This window comes from Myotis daubentonii, chromosome 12 (assembly GCF_963259705.1).
Source record: "Myotis daubentonii chromosome 12, mMyoDau2.1, whole genome shotgun sequence".
NCBI lineage: Eukaryota > Metazoa > Chordata > Mammalia > Chiroptera > Vespertilionidae > Myotis > Myotis daubentonii.
Window position 1 is genome coordinate 26,783,344 of NC_081851.1, and position 17,994 is coordinate 26,801,337.

Below are 17,994 nucleotides of genomic sequence, written 5' to 3' on the forward strand. Positions count from 1 at the left end.
AGAGAGGGTAAAACCAGATTGAAACGTGTCTTTCTTTTCCTGGAGATTCTATGTAATTATATCTCCTAGAGCCCAAGAAATGTTCTAATCAGCTCTATCTCAGCAAAAAGCTTTTAGTTTAGTTTCAAACCAAAATACATCTTGGTTGCTATCCAAGTCAATTCAAAAGCAAGAACCACAGGACCCAAACTTCTTTCAGAAATAATTTAGAGAGGAAACAGCGAGTCTCTGTTTACGTGGACACCCAATCAATCAGCATTCTCCCCTATATACTCGACTTTTTCTGAACGTTGTTGCTAGGTGAGGTAGAAGGAACCAGGCAGGAGGAAGTAGACTGGCCTTCATCAATAGTCTATTTGGGGACACAAACTGCTTGGCCAGTCCCCACCCTCGTCTCTGCAGTGGCAGCCCCAGAAATTCCAAGGGATGCGACATAAACGCTCCCAAACACCAAACACTGGTCCCCAGGATCCTCTGGTCTATACAGTATTGACATTAGGAATTTATTCAGAAACTGGCCAACTGGAGTAATTCCTGAGGTCAGTACAGAGCCAGCACAGTGACAGTCTTTCTGAAAAAGTAATCAAAATCCATAGCAATTTTCCTTGAGAAATAAGGTGTTATGTATGGGGCTTACAATTCTAGGTCCGCCACACCCTCATTTTGGGGGGAGACCTTGTTTGCGGAAGGTTTCCTACCTTGCCAACTCCAGTTGTCCCAGTAAATAATACCGAGTGCCTGACCGCCAGCAGTTTTTCCATTAGATACCCGAAGCGCACTGTGTCAACTGTGGGGACAAGCATTTCAAAAAATGGGACATCTCGGCTGTACTTGAAGGAGGGTATGATTCGTTCCCAGGGGTCCAGCCGTTTGGTATCGAAGTCCATGTAAATGCTCCACAGATCGCCAGAACTCGGAAGCTAAAGTATCAAATTAAGCGCCATTGGCGATAGGAAATGTGCATGCATAAACAACGGCAATCATGGAACGGAATGGATTTGGATTTTTTTTCTTTGTAGAGAAGTAGTTGTTTCAGGAACAGAGTTTAATTCTTTAAACACAGTCATGCAACACAATGCATAAAAAAATCTGACATGTTGATTGTATTAAAACCCCATCTTAGAATGGTAAAGCATTTTCAATTCAATTCAACATTCAGGGGTTTACTTATGACAAATACTGTGCTTGGTGCTGGGGTCAAGTGCTGAACGAGGCCCAGACTCTGCCTTCAGTGACCCTGAAATTCACATGGGGGACACAAGGACATTAGTTATTACCCACAGAGAAAAAGGGGGTTCTAACGGACTTTCGTACGTCCACAGAGGAGGGATGGCCCATTTCTATTTGCAGGGTGGTTGAAGATTTAAGAAGGTTTCTAAGAGGTGGGAATGGCACAGCTCCGACTTGAAGGACAAGCAAGAGTCAGATGGGCAGAGAAGGAATGGGGTGGGGGGTGGGGGTGGGGGTGGGGAAGGAGGGCATCAGGGGTCTGGAATCAGGTTTAGAAAACAGGTCAGGAGGCCGAAGCCATGGAAAGTGCTACGCATATTGGGAACGATGAGAGCACTGCACACAGTGAGACATGAGTCCGGGAACACAGACAGGGGCCAGGTTATGAAAAGCCTCACTTTTTAGAGTTTGGAGCAAGAGTTCAGTAAAGGATTCTAAGTAGGTGGGTGACAGGATTCGACTGCATTTCAGAAGGTTCATTCTGGTAGCTGTACAGAGCAGTGGTGTTTCAAGATTTGACAGTGACTCAGTAAGAAATCCATATGACCAGGTGACCTAGTACATACATACTAGTATATGTGTGTGTGCAAGTATGTGTGATATTTACACCTATTATCTGCAATTCACTCTATTTTCTATTCTATTTTTAAGGAAAAATAGCGTTTGAGGTATAACATAATATCTTTTGTCTTTCAAGGCTATCATTGTTTATTTTGATGCTGAAATCTGCCCAGATGTGACCAGTGGGAACCCCTCCAAACTGGCTCCTGGGTTCTTTTGCCATGTCCTGCCATTCCTGGAGCACTTCTTCAGTATCTGACTGAATAAGAGGATGTTCTGGTCTCACTTGCACTTTCCCTGCCCCAGTCCTGGAATAAGCTATTGTTTTCACGTAGGAGCCTCAGCTCTCTTTTGTGGAGAACAGTATTTGGGAATTAGATCTGGGTGTGCTCACTGCCATGGAGGTGTCATTGCTTCTAGTTCCTCTCAGCATGCAGAACTATGAAATTTATGCATGTGCAATATATATATATATATATTTATATACATATATATAAAAGTATATATATAAATATATATATTCATATATTTGAATCCATGAGCACAAATATCTCTGATTGTAATATAATAACACAATGTGTATTCCATATCTGCAAATCCCTTCTCCAACAGTGAGAAACCTGTTTCCATTATCCTCACCACATTTATTCATTTGCTCAGTCTTAGAATGTACAGAAAGTAGGTTCAGAATAGCTACACCATAACACTGTGAAGAATAAGTTTACTAACTGGAATTCAATATTCATTTATAGTATGGATTTTTTATAGTTTTATACATCAATTTCTTCATATGGCCAGGAGAGGATTCCTAAAAAATTTAATACAATAAATGTTATCCATGGTTAAGAAAAGTGAGTGATTTTAGAAATTTTTTTCAGTGAAGAATTTATATTTGCAGTAGAACTAAGGCTCTTAAGGTTTTTAGTCTTGAAGTTCAGTTTTAATGATTTAGAACGAATATGTTAAAATTAAATTTATTTGGCTCTTACCCTGGCATCAGGATTGTCATCAAACTGTGTTCTAATAAATGTATCAAAAGAATCCGCATAGTTTTCAGTTAGATTTCCACCCAAAGACCATAAATAACAGAATATAAAAGTCTGACATAGCATTGTGTTCAGTTTTGTTTGTTCCTGAAAGAACAAAGAGAAAGACTTTTAATATTTTACGTTAACATAAAAAGAATCCTACACTGCAAAATCAAAAGACTGTTGTGGGTTATGTGTGTGTATGTGTGTGTGTGTGTGTGTGTGTGTGTGTGTGTGTGTAGACTCATACATTTAAGAAAGAGATCAACCAGAGGACTTGTATGCATGCATATAAGCCTAACCAATGGACACAGACACCACAGGGGTAAAGGGGGGATAAGGACACATCTGTAATACCTTAATCAATAAAGAAAAACAATAAAAAAGGGCACAGCATATGTTTCCTATATTTAATTTAACGGCTCACAGTGTAATGTTTTATAGTAGTACAAAGTTAAGTACTCTGATGAGAAAGTGAATGGCAAGGAGTGTCCAAAAAAAAAAAATCTCAAGTTGTTTTTCAACTGATCATTATAACTCTGTTTACGCCTGCATGACAGTATTTAAGCAGATGCTGACAGACACATATTAGAAGTATGTTGTAGACTGTAAGGGAATTTAAGAATTGAGTATAAGAGTGAACCATAGGCTTTCTAACACTCCTTCCAACTTTTAGCTTCTATTAATCTACTTATAGTCACTAGTCCCCTGAGAAGTTAACTTGAAAATTGATATTACAGAAAATTTGGAGTCATTTATTTGCAAAGGAGCTATACAATTATCTCATTTTCTGGCTTTACTGAAGTAATAAAACCTTCCATACCATTGAGAGATTAAGTCCATCTTTCTCAAATATCAACGACTCCAATAAGCAACAGAGTGTAGTCACTTTGCTAATGTTTACTTGCGGGATCGCTTGGCAGCATTTTTTATTGATAAAATTTAAACCATCATCAACATAACGGAAAAGGCTCAATAAAAATTCTTGGGTTTCCTCATTCAGCTGAAAATAAAACAAACAAATAATATTTTAGCAAGACCAGATGAAATATGTAATTAAGTTTAGAAATGGGTTGGTTCACATCTTTTTTTTTTCCAATTTTATTTTATTGTTTAAAGTATTACAAATAGTAGTACATATGTCTTTTTTTCCCCCATTGACCTTATAATGCATTTTGTGACTTTTAGACTAAAGGGTATAGATATAATAAGATATAAAATGAATACAAAATTTAAAAGCCTCCTATGACTCAGGACACCTGGGAAGATTTTGGGTAGCTGATAATGTCTTACATCTTGATCTAGCAATGGGTATGCAAGTGCTTATTTCATGATCACTCGTTAAACTGCCAATATGTATTTCATGCAGTCCTCTATATTGATATCTCCCACCATTAAGAATATGAAAAAGAAGAACCATAAGAGAAAACATTAAAAAATATCTACTAAAACACCAATACCCCCATGCACTGGTGAGGATGTGGAGCAGTAGGAACGCTCATTCATTGGTGGGGGGATGCAAATTGGCACAGCCACTGGGGGAGACAACCTGGTGGATTTTCACAAAGCTAAACCTAGATTTACCATATGACCCAGCGATCACACTCCTATGTAGTTACCCAAATGAGTTGAAAACTTAAGTCCACACAAAAACCTGAACACGGATGTTTATAGAAACTATTTTTTGGTTTTAATTTTTTTCCAGTTTTATTGGAAACACTGACATACATCACTGTATTAATTGAAGGCATACAGCATGACGGTTTGATTTATATATACAGTTGAGCCTTGAACATGGGGATGCAGTGCAAATGCCCACGTAGCTGAAAATTCAATGGCTAATTCAACCAGCTGTGGGTCAAAACCAGTATTTTCAATCAGTGGTTGGGACTCTGTGGTTGGGAATGGGAAAATACTGTTGCTGATCTGCATTTGGTTGAATCCCCAGATGCAAAACCCATGGATACAAGACACCTACTGTATTTATTGGAAAAAATCCACGTGTAAGTGGACCTGCACAATTCAAACCTGTGTTATTCAAGGATCAACTGTACTGTGAAATGATTAGCACAAAAGTTTAGTTAACATCTATCATTTCACATAAATGCAATAAAAAAGAAAATCAGAACTCTGAGGATCCACTCTATTAACTTTTCTATATGTCATACAGCAGTGTAAACTATAGTCACTCATAAGTGCCAAAACATGGAAGCAATTGAGATATCCTTCAGTAGGTGAATGAATAAACTTGGTAAATTTATACAATGTAATATTATTCCACAATAAAAAGAAATGAGGTATTACACCACAGAAAGGCATATTACTAAATTTAAAAAGCCAATTATATGATTCCAACTCCATGATATTCTGGAAAAGACAAAACTATGGAGACAGTAAAACTCAATGGTTGGTGGGTTGAGGAAGAGTGGACAGATGAAGAGACAGAGCACAGATTTTTAAGGCAGTGAAACTACTCTGAAACTATAGGCATGGCTACATGATATTATCCATTTGTAAAATCCATAGAATTATACAACACAAAGAATAATCCCTAATGAAAATGATAGACTTTAGTTAATGTATCGATGCAACATTATTGATGATGTATCAACAATGTGTCAATATTGACACACCAATAATATATCAATATCAATGATGCATTGGTGATATTGATTCATCAGTTTTAACAAATGCACCACAGCAATGCAAGATGTTGGAGTGGGGACTGGGATGGGGCAAAATACTTCAAAAGATGGCTCGTTAAATAAGGTAATATGGAATTGAGCTGTTGTGAATAACAATGTGAGAGCTTTTCTTCACTTGGGATAGAATGGTACTTCTGAGGTTAGAATGTGTCTGGGGTCATGACCTACATCTGAGTGGGAGGTAAACTGGTTTTCTCTTCTCTCTGGCTCTCAGAGGTGCTATAGCTCCCTAAAATCTAAAGATTATGACAGTGGGTACATGGACTGAAATGTCCTCTTCTTCACTGTGACCCCTCTCATTATCTCAAGCCTCGTGTCATCCTTTGTAATGCCCCAGCCTTTTCTAGCTGTGTTTTGGAGGAGTCAGGGAAGCGGTTTGTGTTTGTCCTTGAGAGGAACCAGTCTGGGCAGAGGCCAGGCAGAGCAGGCCGGGGCCAGAGCGACCAGGCAGACTGGCAGGCTGAGGTCATAAATAACGAGGGCGGATGTGGGGAGAATATAAACATTTCTGGAGAATCCCCTCCATCAAGCACAATGAAGCCTTGTGTTATTACAGTGTGGGCACTCAAGGGAAGTGTGAGTCCTCCCAGACAGAGACACTGGGGAGTATCTGGTTGCACTCACTTTTTTAGAAATACCCGTCATCCAGGTTTTAACGTAAGGCATCCATCTCAGTTCCTCAGGATCCACAAACACCATCCCACATCGACTGACTGTAGCAGGAGAGGCAACCCTTAGGTCTTGCACCTAAAATTGAAGAAAGTCGAACAGGAAACAGCTAATATGATATTTCCTTACTACTGCACCTTCAGTGTTAATGAATCATAAATTCAAAGTTTAACGCTGAAAGGCTTTAGATGAAAAACAGAGGGAGAGCTGTAAGTAATCAGATATAGGGAAGAAATGTTAAATGAAGGATAAGGTGGAAAAACCCCATAATTATAGGAGGATACTGTCAAATTCCTTCTCTTTTCTCTTTTTCCTTGTTTCATTCTTGTACCAACACCTGGTCTAACACCTAGCATGTAGTAGGCATTCAATCAATGTTTGATGAATGAATACACGAGGGCTATCATCTTCCATAATATTTTGTCACTGTAATTGGTCCACATTTCTCTTTCAAGCCCTCCATCAAATATTCATACCTCGCTGGGGTAATTTATTCACTTTAAGTACCTTTCAAATCATGCAAATTCATCTATATATATGAAATACTTCCAAAGGAAAAGAAACAAGTGCTGGTGAAGCCAGAATTTATTGTACTTCCTGTTTATAGAGAGACAGGAATGTTTGAGACTTTGGCTGTCAGGATGGACAATGCATTACAAAAAGACACTGTAATAAGTATTTGGTACATAAACAAAACACCATGCTGGGCCTTACAGATAGTAAGTGATTCATCAGCATGAGAAAATAATTATAGTGGTATGCCAACCTAACAAATGATTGCTTCACTCCACAGCATGGCATATATACTTGATACTGTTGTAATTAACCTAGTTATTAATAACAGGAAAGGAGCAAAAGGAAGGCCAAAGTTTATAGGCATGCCATTTGGGCAGCTTCATCAGGAAGCTACAAATTTACACTCCCAGAGGCCCAACAGAGAAAGGATAGATGCATGCCCAGTAAAGTTGGGTGAGGGGGCCCTAGCGAAGGTGCTCACTGTCAGTCCCACCTGGGAACAGGTCAGGATGGGCATGGCCACTTCAAGGGTGCGAAATTTGGGATATTTAGTTCCCTAAACAAAGGAGTGTGCCTTTCTTGTTGCTCTTGTGCCCTTGGGATCTTGTTGCAGGGGGCGTGCTCTCTTGGGACCCCTGCATTTGCCCACCTGGCCCACAGCCATGTGGAACTCCCCCCTGTCCACAGCCATGTGGACCTCCCCCCTGTCCACAGCCATGTGGACCTCCCCCCCGCCCACACACACACAAGGGACTAATGGACTGTCACTCGCCTGATGATGAACTGGACCCGGCTGCAACATGGAATGGAAACTCTGGGTGCTGGCTTTGCTTCCACACTTCTTCTCTAACTGGATTTAGGGAAATGGGACTTTGGAGACCCAAGGATGTAATTCTCTTGCACGAGTCTCAGAAAATTCTTTTTTCTGGAGATATTGTGAGGACTCTGCCCCCAGCACTCAATGGAGAAAGGACTACCCCAACTTCTCGATAACATATTTACCTCAAAAAGCATGTGGACTTGAGGTGTGAGTTTAATCCTCTCGCTGTTAGCCAGGCAAAGCATCTTGTTATCATCCAACACCGTATTCATGTTTTCAATCCAAAGAGCATCCACGGGTCCATCACTGATGATCCACTTATGGTCTTCTGAAGTGTCTTGCACAGCTGCTCGGACACTCAGTGCCATCAAACCATCTTTCCACTCCAAGGTCACACTGTTTACTTCGCCATATAACTCACCCATTGTAATTGATTTAGGATTAAGAACGTATGTTTTAACTGGTTGGTAAAAGGGATTGTCTGCACCCATTTTTCTCAAATTCCCTAAAGTTTCTGCAAGGATTCGGTAAACTGTGGTTTTACCACCTCCGGTTGGCCCAACTAACATCACACCATGCCTTACCAGCATAGTTTCATAGAACTGTATCACCTTTTTAACCATACATGGTTCAGGCTGGAGATTTTGCCCATTCATGACATCTATAATTGTTGACTGCAATATACCATAATCATGTTCTGGAATTTGGACTCCAGGGAAAAGGTCAGATATGATTCCACTGAAATTTAAAAAATAAAATCAATTAGGAACCACTGGTCATTGAGTTTTCCCCATATTTGTTACAAATAACTGATTAAACATTAAAATGAATCTTATTTTTCTCACTGATCTTTTCTTCTAAACACGCACAGTATTAGTATATCCTAAGTTGTATACCAGAATCTATAATTTCTCTGATATTGTGCTTGATTTTGCTTATTTCTTGTACTGTAGACCAATGTTCATAAGTATATTGGGAGCCGTCGGAGGTAAGCAATATCTCTTGATTCTGTATTGTCCACAGTAGATGGTGTAGTGTCAAGGCGAAGTTTATTTCTTTTCTTTTTTTTAAAAAAATATATTTTATTCATTTTTTACAGAGAGGAAGGGAGGATAGAGAGTTAGAAATATCAATGAGAGAGAAACATCAATCAGCTGCCTCCTGCACACCCCCTACTGGGGAAGTGCCTGCAACCAAGGTACATGCCCTTGACTGGAATTGAACCTGGGATCTTTCAGTCCACAGCCCGATGCTCTATCCACTGAGCCAAACCAGTCAGAGCATTATTTCTAATATCATATTTCTAACTCAACTTTTCCCAGATGCACACATATATACTTATAACTGTATATGTATACTCAGAAAAATAATATGGAAATAAAAATAGAAAACTAGTACTAGGTAAAAAAGGGAGAAAAGGAAAAATTGACTTTCTGTGGGAAACAGTTAATGTGGTGTGTTTCTATGGGTAAAAAAGAAGCTAAAACCTAGTTTACACTATATACACAAATGCATTGGAGATACAGTAAAGACCTTAATATAAAATGACCACAATGGTACTAGATAAAAATATAAGAGATGAATTTTGTACCACTATGGTAAGAAGGTCTTTCTAAGAAAGATAGGAAATGTATAACTAAAAAATGGTGATAAAGTGGAAAAAAATGAGTAAAAAATAATCTGCGAGATAAAAGGTTTTATATATAAACTTAAAGAATGAATGATGGAGAAATATTTCCAATTCTTATACCAGATAGAATTTATGACTCCCCAAAAATCAATAAATAAAAGAGTAAAATAGAAAAAATGTTCTTAGAATAATAAATATATATGGCTCATGAACTTAAATGATACTAATAATTAAAGAAATGCACGCATTAAAGACTTTTGGTCTCGCATTAAAATACTTAAAGGGAAATGGGCATTTTCATAAAACCATTTATATAAATGTAAAATGTTTTTGAAGGCCATCTTGATAGACTAACAATGCCTCTTACCCTATGACCTAGCAAACTTACTTCCTGGAATCTCAATTATAGAAATATCATAAGTGTGCAAAGATAAATGCAGAGACATTCTCATCATTGTGTCCTACCAAAAGAAGGAGACATGTTCTGAGAAACCGGGGCACTGATAGAAGACAAGGGCAAAGGAAATCCCAGCACAGTCATCAACGGACATCCCTGATAAGAGATGTGCACCAGGGGTCATGGGTAAGCAGCCCAGATTAGAGCAGGACAGAGGGCTCCAAAGAGGCAAATTCAATAGAATATTTCAATTGTTTATTTGTCTGCTTTTAAGGTATTTACACTCTGGTAAAATTTGGAGACAAATTAATGATAAGTTTATAAGAAATAAGTTAAGGAATGAAAAATAAGAATGATGGTAATAAATGAAGGGAAAATAAAAAGCTAGATAATTTAATAATGAAACTATAGCTCAGCAGTGGATAATGTTTACATAGCTATGATAAAGCACTGAAATCCTAGATATTTTGCTTAGGTTATATTGCAATATGACTACATGGAGAAGGCGGGTCTAGGGGAAGAGCTGCATGTGCATAACGGGTAATATCTAAAACTGAAAAATTAAGAAATGTAAAAAACATGGTACTAAAAATATGAAGGGAAACAGTAAAATGAATGAATGAATCGATCAATCAATGGAAAAATGACTTGCCTTTGGTAAGTTGGTGAAGGGCAGGGAACCACTGCTTTTCATGAGACTAATTTATGACATTATTTTATTTTGAAAACTACTACATGTATGTCTTAGATAAACATAAAACTGCTTAATAGAAGTAGAAATACATAGATAAAAGCAATCACATTTATGTTAAGCTCAAATCTGATTTCTTGGGGGGGGGGATGGGAAATTTCTTAGGTCAGGAACTCATAACCAATACTAGTTTATATAGCACACAGCCTGATGATCAATATTTTGGAAAAAAATGCAAATAACTGGATGGCTAATAAAATTTCAGTGCCTTTATTTAATTTAATTTAATTTAATTAATTTATTTATTTGGGTTAATCCTCACCCGAGGGTATTTTTCCATTGATTTTTGGAGAGGCAGAGAAACACCGATGTGAGAGAGACACATCAATTGGTTGCCTCCCGCACGTGTCCTGACCAGGGCCAGAGCCTGCAACCGGGGTACATGCCCTTGACCAGAATCGAACCCAGGAGGACCCTACAGTCTGCGGGCCAACACTGTATCCACTGAGCCAAACTGCCTAGGGCTAGTGCCTTTATTTTAAACTAGTGTTTTTTAAAACGACAATAAGTATCTCTAGAAACGATGAGTTATTACCCTGTTAGAGACAGACATGCTTGCAGATGAGAATATCCATGACCGCTACACAGCAGCTATGCTTTATTCTGTAACATCTAGAAACTTACCTGAACAGAACAGCATCATCTGTTAAGAATTTGGGCAAGTTGGAGTCTCGCAGTGCTCTTATCAACACCACATCTTCATTTAGATCTGGGTTCTCTCTTTTTAAAGACCTAAATGTAAAAGGATAATTCAGATGACATTTGTGAGAACATAGTATTGAATGTGATTTTCCAAACCCATGGGCTGTGGGGGGAGAGGGGGGCCCCACTGCAGGTTCCTGCTGAAAGGGGAGGAGCGTGTACCCTTCATCCTGAGTGTCCAGCTCCATCAGAGCATGTGCAGGAGTCAGGCACAGGCTACACAGCCTTGAGGACGACGACAAGGACATTTTTTCTCAAACTCCCGCATCAATCCTCCCTGAATTTGCATGCACCCCTGGATGCATCATGATGATTAACATCCCTGTGACTTTCTGTTACCTCAGCCCAGAACACCCTGCTTGGCTCCTTTGCTGGCTGTTATTTACCCTTCGAAACCCAACCCAATTACTCTCTCCTCTAGAAGGTTCCTCCATCCCTCATGGCAAACCTTGGGCACAGCCCTATGGTTCCTCTCACTACATCCTATCCTAGATAATTGCTCATTTCTCTGTCTTGCTCACTGTGCTGCGGGTGAGGTCTTAGCAGTCTTTCTCTAAGTAGTCTTAGTAGTCTCCTTAAGTATCAATCCTGTGTAAAGGAGAAACACAAATATCTTTCCATACCCTCTGTTCTTTCTTTGAAAGAGTTTATGGAAGGACAGAGATATTTGTGGAAAACCCAAGGATACAGGAGCCAGGCTGAAGGGCCCTGGAGGTACAGAATCCAGATTAGCAAGTTTTGGCCTGAGAGGAAGGACAAGAGAGGAGATAGTCCTTAGAGACTCTGGCCAACCTGGAGATTCCAGAGGCAGGAGTTTCCAGAAGATCTGAAGGGAGAAGTTGGGGCCTGAAAAGAGAAAAGGCTCGTGCTTTCTCAGAGACTAGAAAGCAGCTCCGCCTTGGACCACACTGTAAGGACAGAGGTGAAGTCTTGGACAAGAGCCTGGACGAATGAGAGATTAAAACGGAGATGTTCTGAATGCTTCAGGCTTTGTCAGGTGACAGGTCTGACTTAATTGCTGAATATGCATAACAAACCGTACGCCTTTTAAGTGGAGTCATCGATCTTCTGTTGGGAAAAGCTTTTGCACACTCAAGCCCAGTGTATGTGACAGGTTCAGGGGAAATGAAAGTTCTCCGAAGCCCAGTCTAGATTCAGGTCTGGTCTGGGGGCAGCCACGTAAGACACACAGTAAGAACTGTCACGGGATGAGCAGAGATGCCCATTTCGCTGTGAATGGGAGTGTTAAGGTAAGAATGAGGACAGCAGCAGCAGCTGACACTTATTAATCACTTCCTGTGCGACTTTAAGAGCTGTTTGTGAATTGCCCACAGAACGCGTATGACAGCATGTTCTGACGTTTCGCTGTTGGCCGCCTTGGTTTCTTACCCAGCCATGACCAGCACAGACTTCACGGCTCTCATGCCGAAGTCGTAGTGATCTTGCTGAGAGAGCTGTTCACTGCAAAGCTTATACATCTGAGTCATTTTTCTTGCTAATATTTTACTGGATTCAAATCCCTCAGAATATAGAATTACCTAGAAAAAAAAGTATTACATCATGTTATTACATTATATTGACAAAAATATGTCAGCATAATACCAATGTCTTCAAAATCTACATTAGACACCACAGCTCTCCAAGTTGTCACATCATGTAACCAAGAAATGTAAAAAGATTGAGGGGGAAAGGGTTTTCTATGCCACAAGGAGGTAGAAGGTGGGACATCGTATGGGGAGGCCTGAGCCCTGATTCTGCTTCCTTTCGATTGATGGAAATGTGGCCTTGGTGACACTGGATTCAAAGAGTGGAGAGCCCACAGCTTGAAAATGTTCACAGGCTGGATGGTGGTGTAAGACCTGAGTACAAAAGCAAGACTTGAGCCTCTCACATCTGAAGGTGTAGGTTCCCCGGGAGTCTAGGGAAAGCACACAAGACCTGCAGCCTCTCCCCTGCCCTAGGAGGCTGCCCTAGGAGGCTGCCCTAGGAGGCTGCCTTGCCTGGCACAAGGTTGTGCAGCCGTGGCTAATAAACCCGTAACAACAGTAGAGGGGGTTTGGAACCTTCCTCCAATCCACAATCTACCCGAATCACTGCTGCTGGCCTTGGAATTGGGATTAAGATGATGCAGAGATTTCTTACTGGTGCCTGTTTTGCTCAGTCTAGCTTCCTATCAGCACAGAGCTCTGCACACTGCAGGCAATTAAGAACATTTACTGATGACAGATCCTGACTCACTCGATCTGTTACGATAGGAATAGCACTCAGTAGACCGGGTTTTTTAAATGTCTTCAATTAATTACTGATAATCAATAGGATGAAACATGAGATGTGAACAAAATGGTGGACTGAGTTCCAAAACTGGTTTCTTTCCTACCATCATTGGACAATGAGCAAGTCATTCATTGTCCCTGTCCACAGGGGGTCTAGTGAAGACGTGTCCTGCCTCAACAGTCTTCCACCCCACCATGACCTCAGGAGCATCAGTTGCAGGTGAGGCAGTGGGCTAGGCGTGGATGTAGAGAGCTGAAGGAGACTCATGCCTGGGCCCTCTTAGAAGCTGCTGGACTTGCTGAGTCAAACCTGGAAACTGTGATGATGTAAGCATTATACTAATAAAAGTTGTAATTTTTCTAATGATAGGATTTGGCATGGTTTATTCTATTTTTAGGTAATTACTTTTACTTCATATAAAGAAATATTTTAAATGAGCTGTTATCAAAAGAATTGTTAGCCACAGGAGTAATCTGTGCTTTCTGGGAAACTTCTACACGGGGTGGAGTTCCTTGTCATGAACTGCAGTGCTGAGCACAAGGGGCCATCTGGAGTCCTGAAAATGTCCCACATTTTGGGCTGGATGGTCACACCAGTGAATCCATGAGTAAGAGTTCCCTGAGTTGTACTCCTATGATCTGTGCGCTTTACTATATGTAAATTATCCCTTTGCAAAAAGTGCCAAGAAGTCACATTGGTTCTTAGCTAGTATGAAGAAACAAAAATCAGTTTAAATGGAAAGATTCCTAGATAGACACAGAAAGAATAAATACAATACAAATATTTAATGTATTAATGAGGACTATTTTTTACTAAGCTGATACAGACTTACAGACCAATGTCCACCCTCCACCCTTCACCAGCATTGCTGCAACTCAACATCCCTGGACTCTGACATAAAATAAGTAGAGGCCTGGTGCATGAAATTTGTGCGGGGGTCGGGGGGTGGGGGAGATGGGTGTCCCTCAGCCCGGCCTGCACCCTCTCGCAACCCGGGACCCCCTTGGGTAGAATCCCTAGGCCTGGCTGGTGATCAGGGCCTGTCAGGGCTTTCCTTCCCCTGGCTGCTGGCAGCTGGTCCTGCCCCGCCACTGCCATTGCTTGCCATCTGTGTAGCACTGCCACCCCACTCCCACCACTGGTTGCCTCCCTCTGTGGGCAGCACAGGCGTGGGGTGCGATCGCTTGGCTGGCCTGGGCCTCTCTCTGTGGGGCGATTGTGGAGTTCCCTCCACCCCCATAATCGATAGCCTTGCTGGCCGGTGGCCTGGGCCTCCCTCTTTGGTGTGATCGAACACAGAGCCCCTCCATCGATCGCTCTGCAGAGGGTGGCCTGGGCCTCCCTTTACAGGGCGATCATGGGGTGATGGCAGGGCTCCCCTGACCAATCGCATTTCACCCGCCTTGGCTGGCCTGGTGCCAGTGCGTGTCATAGCTTGGTCGTCCGGAAGGTCATCCGGGTGGTCATTCTGCTGTTTGGTCCATTTGCATATTATGCTTTTATTATTATAGATGCCCAAGAAGTGAGAACAATATAGTATTTTTAGAATGACTCCAGACATTTTAATTTCTAGAGATGAACTGATAAACCCCAATGAACTGCTTAATTAAACTCATCGATTCATTCGATTTAAGGACCTACTATATTCCAAATACCATTCTAGGCATTAGGGATATAGCATTTACAGAGAGAGAGAGAGAGAGAGAGAGAGAGAGAGAGAGAGAGAGAGAGAGAACAAAACATTCTAAGTGATAATCATATCTACTCTTATAAGCAAGCAATGATACATTTGCCAGGGTGCATTCATAAAGAAAATTTTCTACTTCAATAGAAAATAAAAGAAATAAGCTTAAATTTTTCCTGGTTTATAATGTGAAGCTCACCTCTGCAATCAAGGCATAATTTGGAACCATCATTGAAAAAGGTCTGAACAGGGCTTTCAAGTTATCTGGCAATTCAGTCCTGCCTGCGTATCCGGGATTCATTGTGATGAAGGCTGCACAAGTCATAACCAACTTTATTTCCCGCCCCTCAAACATGAATCTAGAGAGCTGTTTAAAGGAAAGAGAAAGGATAAGTTAACACTTCTCCAGACATCTGTAAACTCTGTCACATGATTAGTACTGGAGTCAAAATGTGTGTAATGGAGCCCTGGCTGGTTTGCTAAGTGGTTAGAGCATTGGCCCACAGAAAAAGGGTCTTGGGTTCCATTCCCAGTCAAGGGCGCATACCACAGTTGCAGGTTGCCAGGCCCCAGTGGGGCTGCGTGCGGGAGGCAACCAATCTATGTGTCTCTCTCATGTCAATGTTGTTTTTTTTTTTCTCTTTCTCCCCCTTTTCCCCCTCCCTCCATCTCTCTGGAAAAAAATATCCTCTGGTGAGGATTTTAAAAAGTGTGTATAATGGAGCATTCACGCAAAAAGATATGAATCCTGCTGTTGGATAACAGGGGGCATTTCTCTCCTGGTTCCATCCTATCCAACCAATCTCTTCTGGGCTCAGTGTTCCCTGCTCTCTGCCTCCCCGCCCCTGGCTTGCCCAATAGTTTCTTCCTGCTTGAACCAGTCCCGCAATATTCTAGGCCTCAACATCTTTTGCTGAGCCTCCTCAATTCAACTTAGACTTAATGGCCACTAAACATCTCCACCCTCACTTTCTGTTTTTTCCCCAAGAAATTCTAATCTGATGTGAGATCCTTGGGTGATGGAAGGCCAGCTGTTAGTGTCACTGGAATTATCCCTTCACTTTTATTCAACAGCAAACACCTGCTGAGCATCTGTTGCAGGTGAGGCAATGGGTTAGGCGTGGATGCGGAGAGCTGAAGCAGACTCATGCCTGAGCCCTCTAGAAGCTCTTGGACTTGCTGAGTCAAACCTGGAAACTGTGACCATGCTGTGCAATAGATGATACAGTGTAGGAGTGTGTAAAGGCACAGAGAGCAAAGCCCAGAGGAGCAGCAGGGAAGTCTGCTGGAGAAAGGAGGAACGAGGAGAGGCATTTCACATAGACAACCAGGGGCAGCTGTTCCAGTCAAAGGGAGCAGAAACAGGAAACTACGTTCAGGGAATGACCAGCTATCCACTCCGCTCAGGGGTAGAGTTCTAGGAGGAAAGTGTCAGTAGGCCAGGGCCTGAGCATCAGGGATCTTGCACACTAGACCAGTGATGGCGAACCTATGACACGCGTGTCAGAGGTGACACGCGAACTCACTTTTTTTGGTTGATTTTTCTTTGTTAAATGGCATTTAAATATAGAAAATAAATATCAAAAATATAAGTCTTTGTTTTACTATGGTTGCAAATATCAAAAAATTTCTCTATGTGACACGGCACCAGAGTTAAGTTAGGGTTTTTCAAATGCTGACACGCCGCGCTCAGAAGGTTCGCCATCACTGGGCTAGACTAAGGAATTTAGATTTTGTCCTATGGGTGGGGGAAGCAGAGAAGAATTTTGAGCAGAGTGATAGGGCCAAAGACAGCAGTGGAGAGGTCAGATGGGGGGTCCACTGAGGAATTGTTAGCAGAGGGAGGATGAGAGCCAGAATTATGGGGTTATCACTAGGGACAAGAGGCATCTAGCAGGAAAAATTAAACGGACTTGGTGACTGATGGCTTCAGTTCTGGGAGTGACAGTAATGGGGAAAATCCAAGATGAATTCCAGGTCCAGCTGGGCCACTGGATGAAGGCGCTATTAAGAACATGAAGAATATAGAGGAAGACTGGAATGGGGCTGGGAGGTGTGACATGTCCTGGAGCAGAACATGCTGGATGGTCCAACTGGAGACCAGTCCTGCTGCCACTAAATTGCTGATTCTGTTTTTGAAACTTGCAAGTTTCCGTGCTTTAGTTTCTCCACCTATTCCAGGGGATGCATCTCTTTCCAATGATCTCATCTGGCCACCGGCAAAACTGAGGGTGAGATCTGGGGAGTCTCAGACGTCCTCCTATCTTTCTGTAACTGCACATGGTTACTCTCCAGTCAGCAAAGCTTCCATTCTCCCTCCATTCTCTTTGGTCCTTCCTCCCTCTCCCGCCATACTTTGCTCTCACTTCACTGCTCAGCAAGGTGATAATGACTTATGAGTTATGGTATATCTGGAGGCCCCTGCATTCAATACAGGCCTCCTCAGGGGATTGGGGTGGGGGGAGGGGCAGGGAGTACATACTTGGAGGGATGCAGACTTGAAGGTCACATGGATTTAGGTCTATGGTGTTCCCAGAGATATTTTTAAATTTCTTAGATTCCTTTTCACCCGTAAGTAACCTTGAGGCAATGCCATGTACTTCACATAGGTTTGATGTGGAGGTAAAATAAGTGTAAAGTACAACAACTTGTACAATTTAGCAGCTCATTCAATTCCAATTTCTGCTTTCTTTTTACTTGTTCTGTAATTTGCTTTTTTTGCACAGGTGATAATCAAAATACAGTGGGGCCTTGACTTATGAGTTTAATTCATTCCGTGACGGAGCTCGTAACTCAAATTACTCGTATGTCAAATCAAAAAGTGAAGAAGTGAGACATGTGATGATGAGCTGGCTCGTAACCCGAATTTTAGCTCGCAACTCAAAGCAAAAAAATCGGCCGAGAGACGGCTCGTATCTCGAAAAACTCGTTAGTTGGGACACTCGTAAGTCAAGGCCCCACTGTATCTAAGAGCTCTTTAGCAGGGCACCTTCCAGTAAGAACGGCCCCTGTCCCTGGAGCTACAGC

At 41.6% G+C, this 17,994-nt stretch overlaps 1 protein-coding gene across 1 annotated transcript in view; it reads right to left on the reverse strand.

Annotated features, from left to right (window-relative positions):
- The window catches only part of DNAH6 (dynein axonemal heavy chain 6), a 235,511-nt gene that overhangs the window by 108,054 nt on the left and 109,463 nt on the right, over positions 1 to 17,994 (reverse strand). The window contains exons 30-37 of the mRNA XM_059659291.1: positions 15,167 to 15,334; positions 12,399 to 12,547; positions 10,932 to 11,039; positions 7,712 to 8,267; positions 6,149 to 6,271; positions 3,643 to 3,822; positions 2,781 to 2,924; positions 699 to 920 (exon numbers count right to left, since the gene is read on the reverse strand). Of these exons, the coding sequence (XP_059515274.1) occupies positions 699 to 920; positions 2,781 to 2,924; positions 3,643 to 3,822; positions 6,149 to 6,271; positions 7,712 to 8,267; positions 10,932 to 11,039; positions 12,399 to 12,547; positions 15,167 to 15,334 (1,650 nt within the window). The remainder of the gene's footprint in view (positions 1 to 698; positions 921 to 2,780; positions 2,925 to 3,642; positions 3,823 to 6,148; positions 6,272 to 7,711; positions 8,268 to 10,931; positions 11,040 to 12,398; positions 12,548 to 15,166; positions 15,335 to 17,994) is intronic.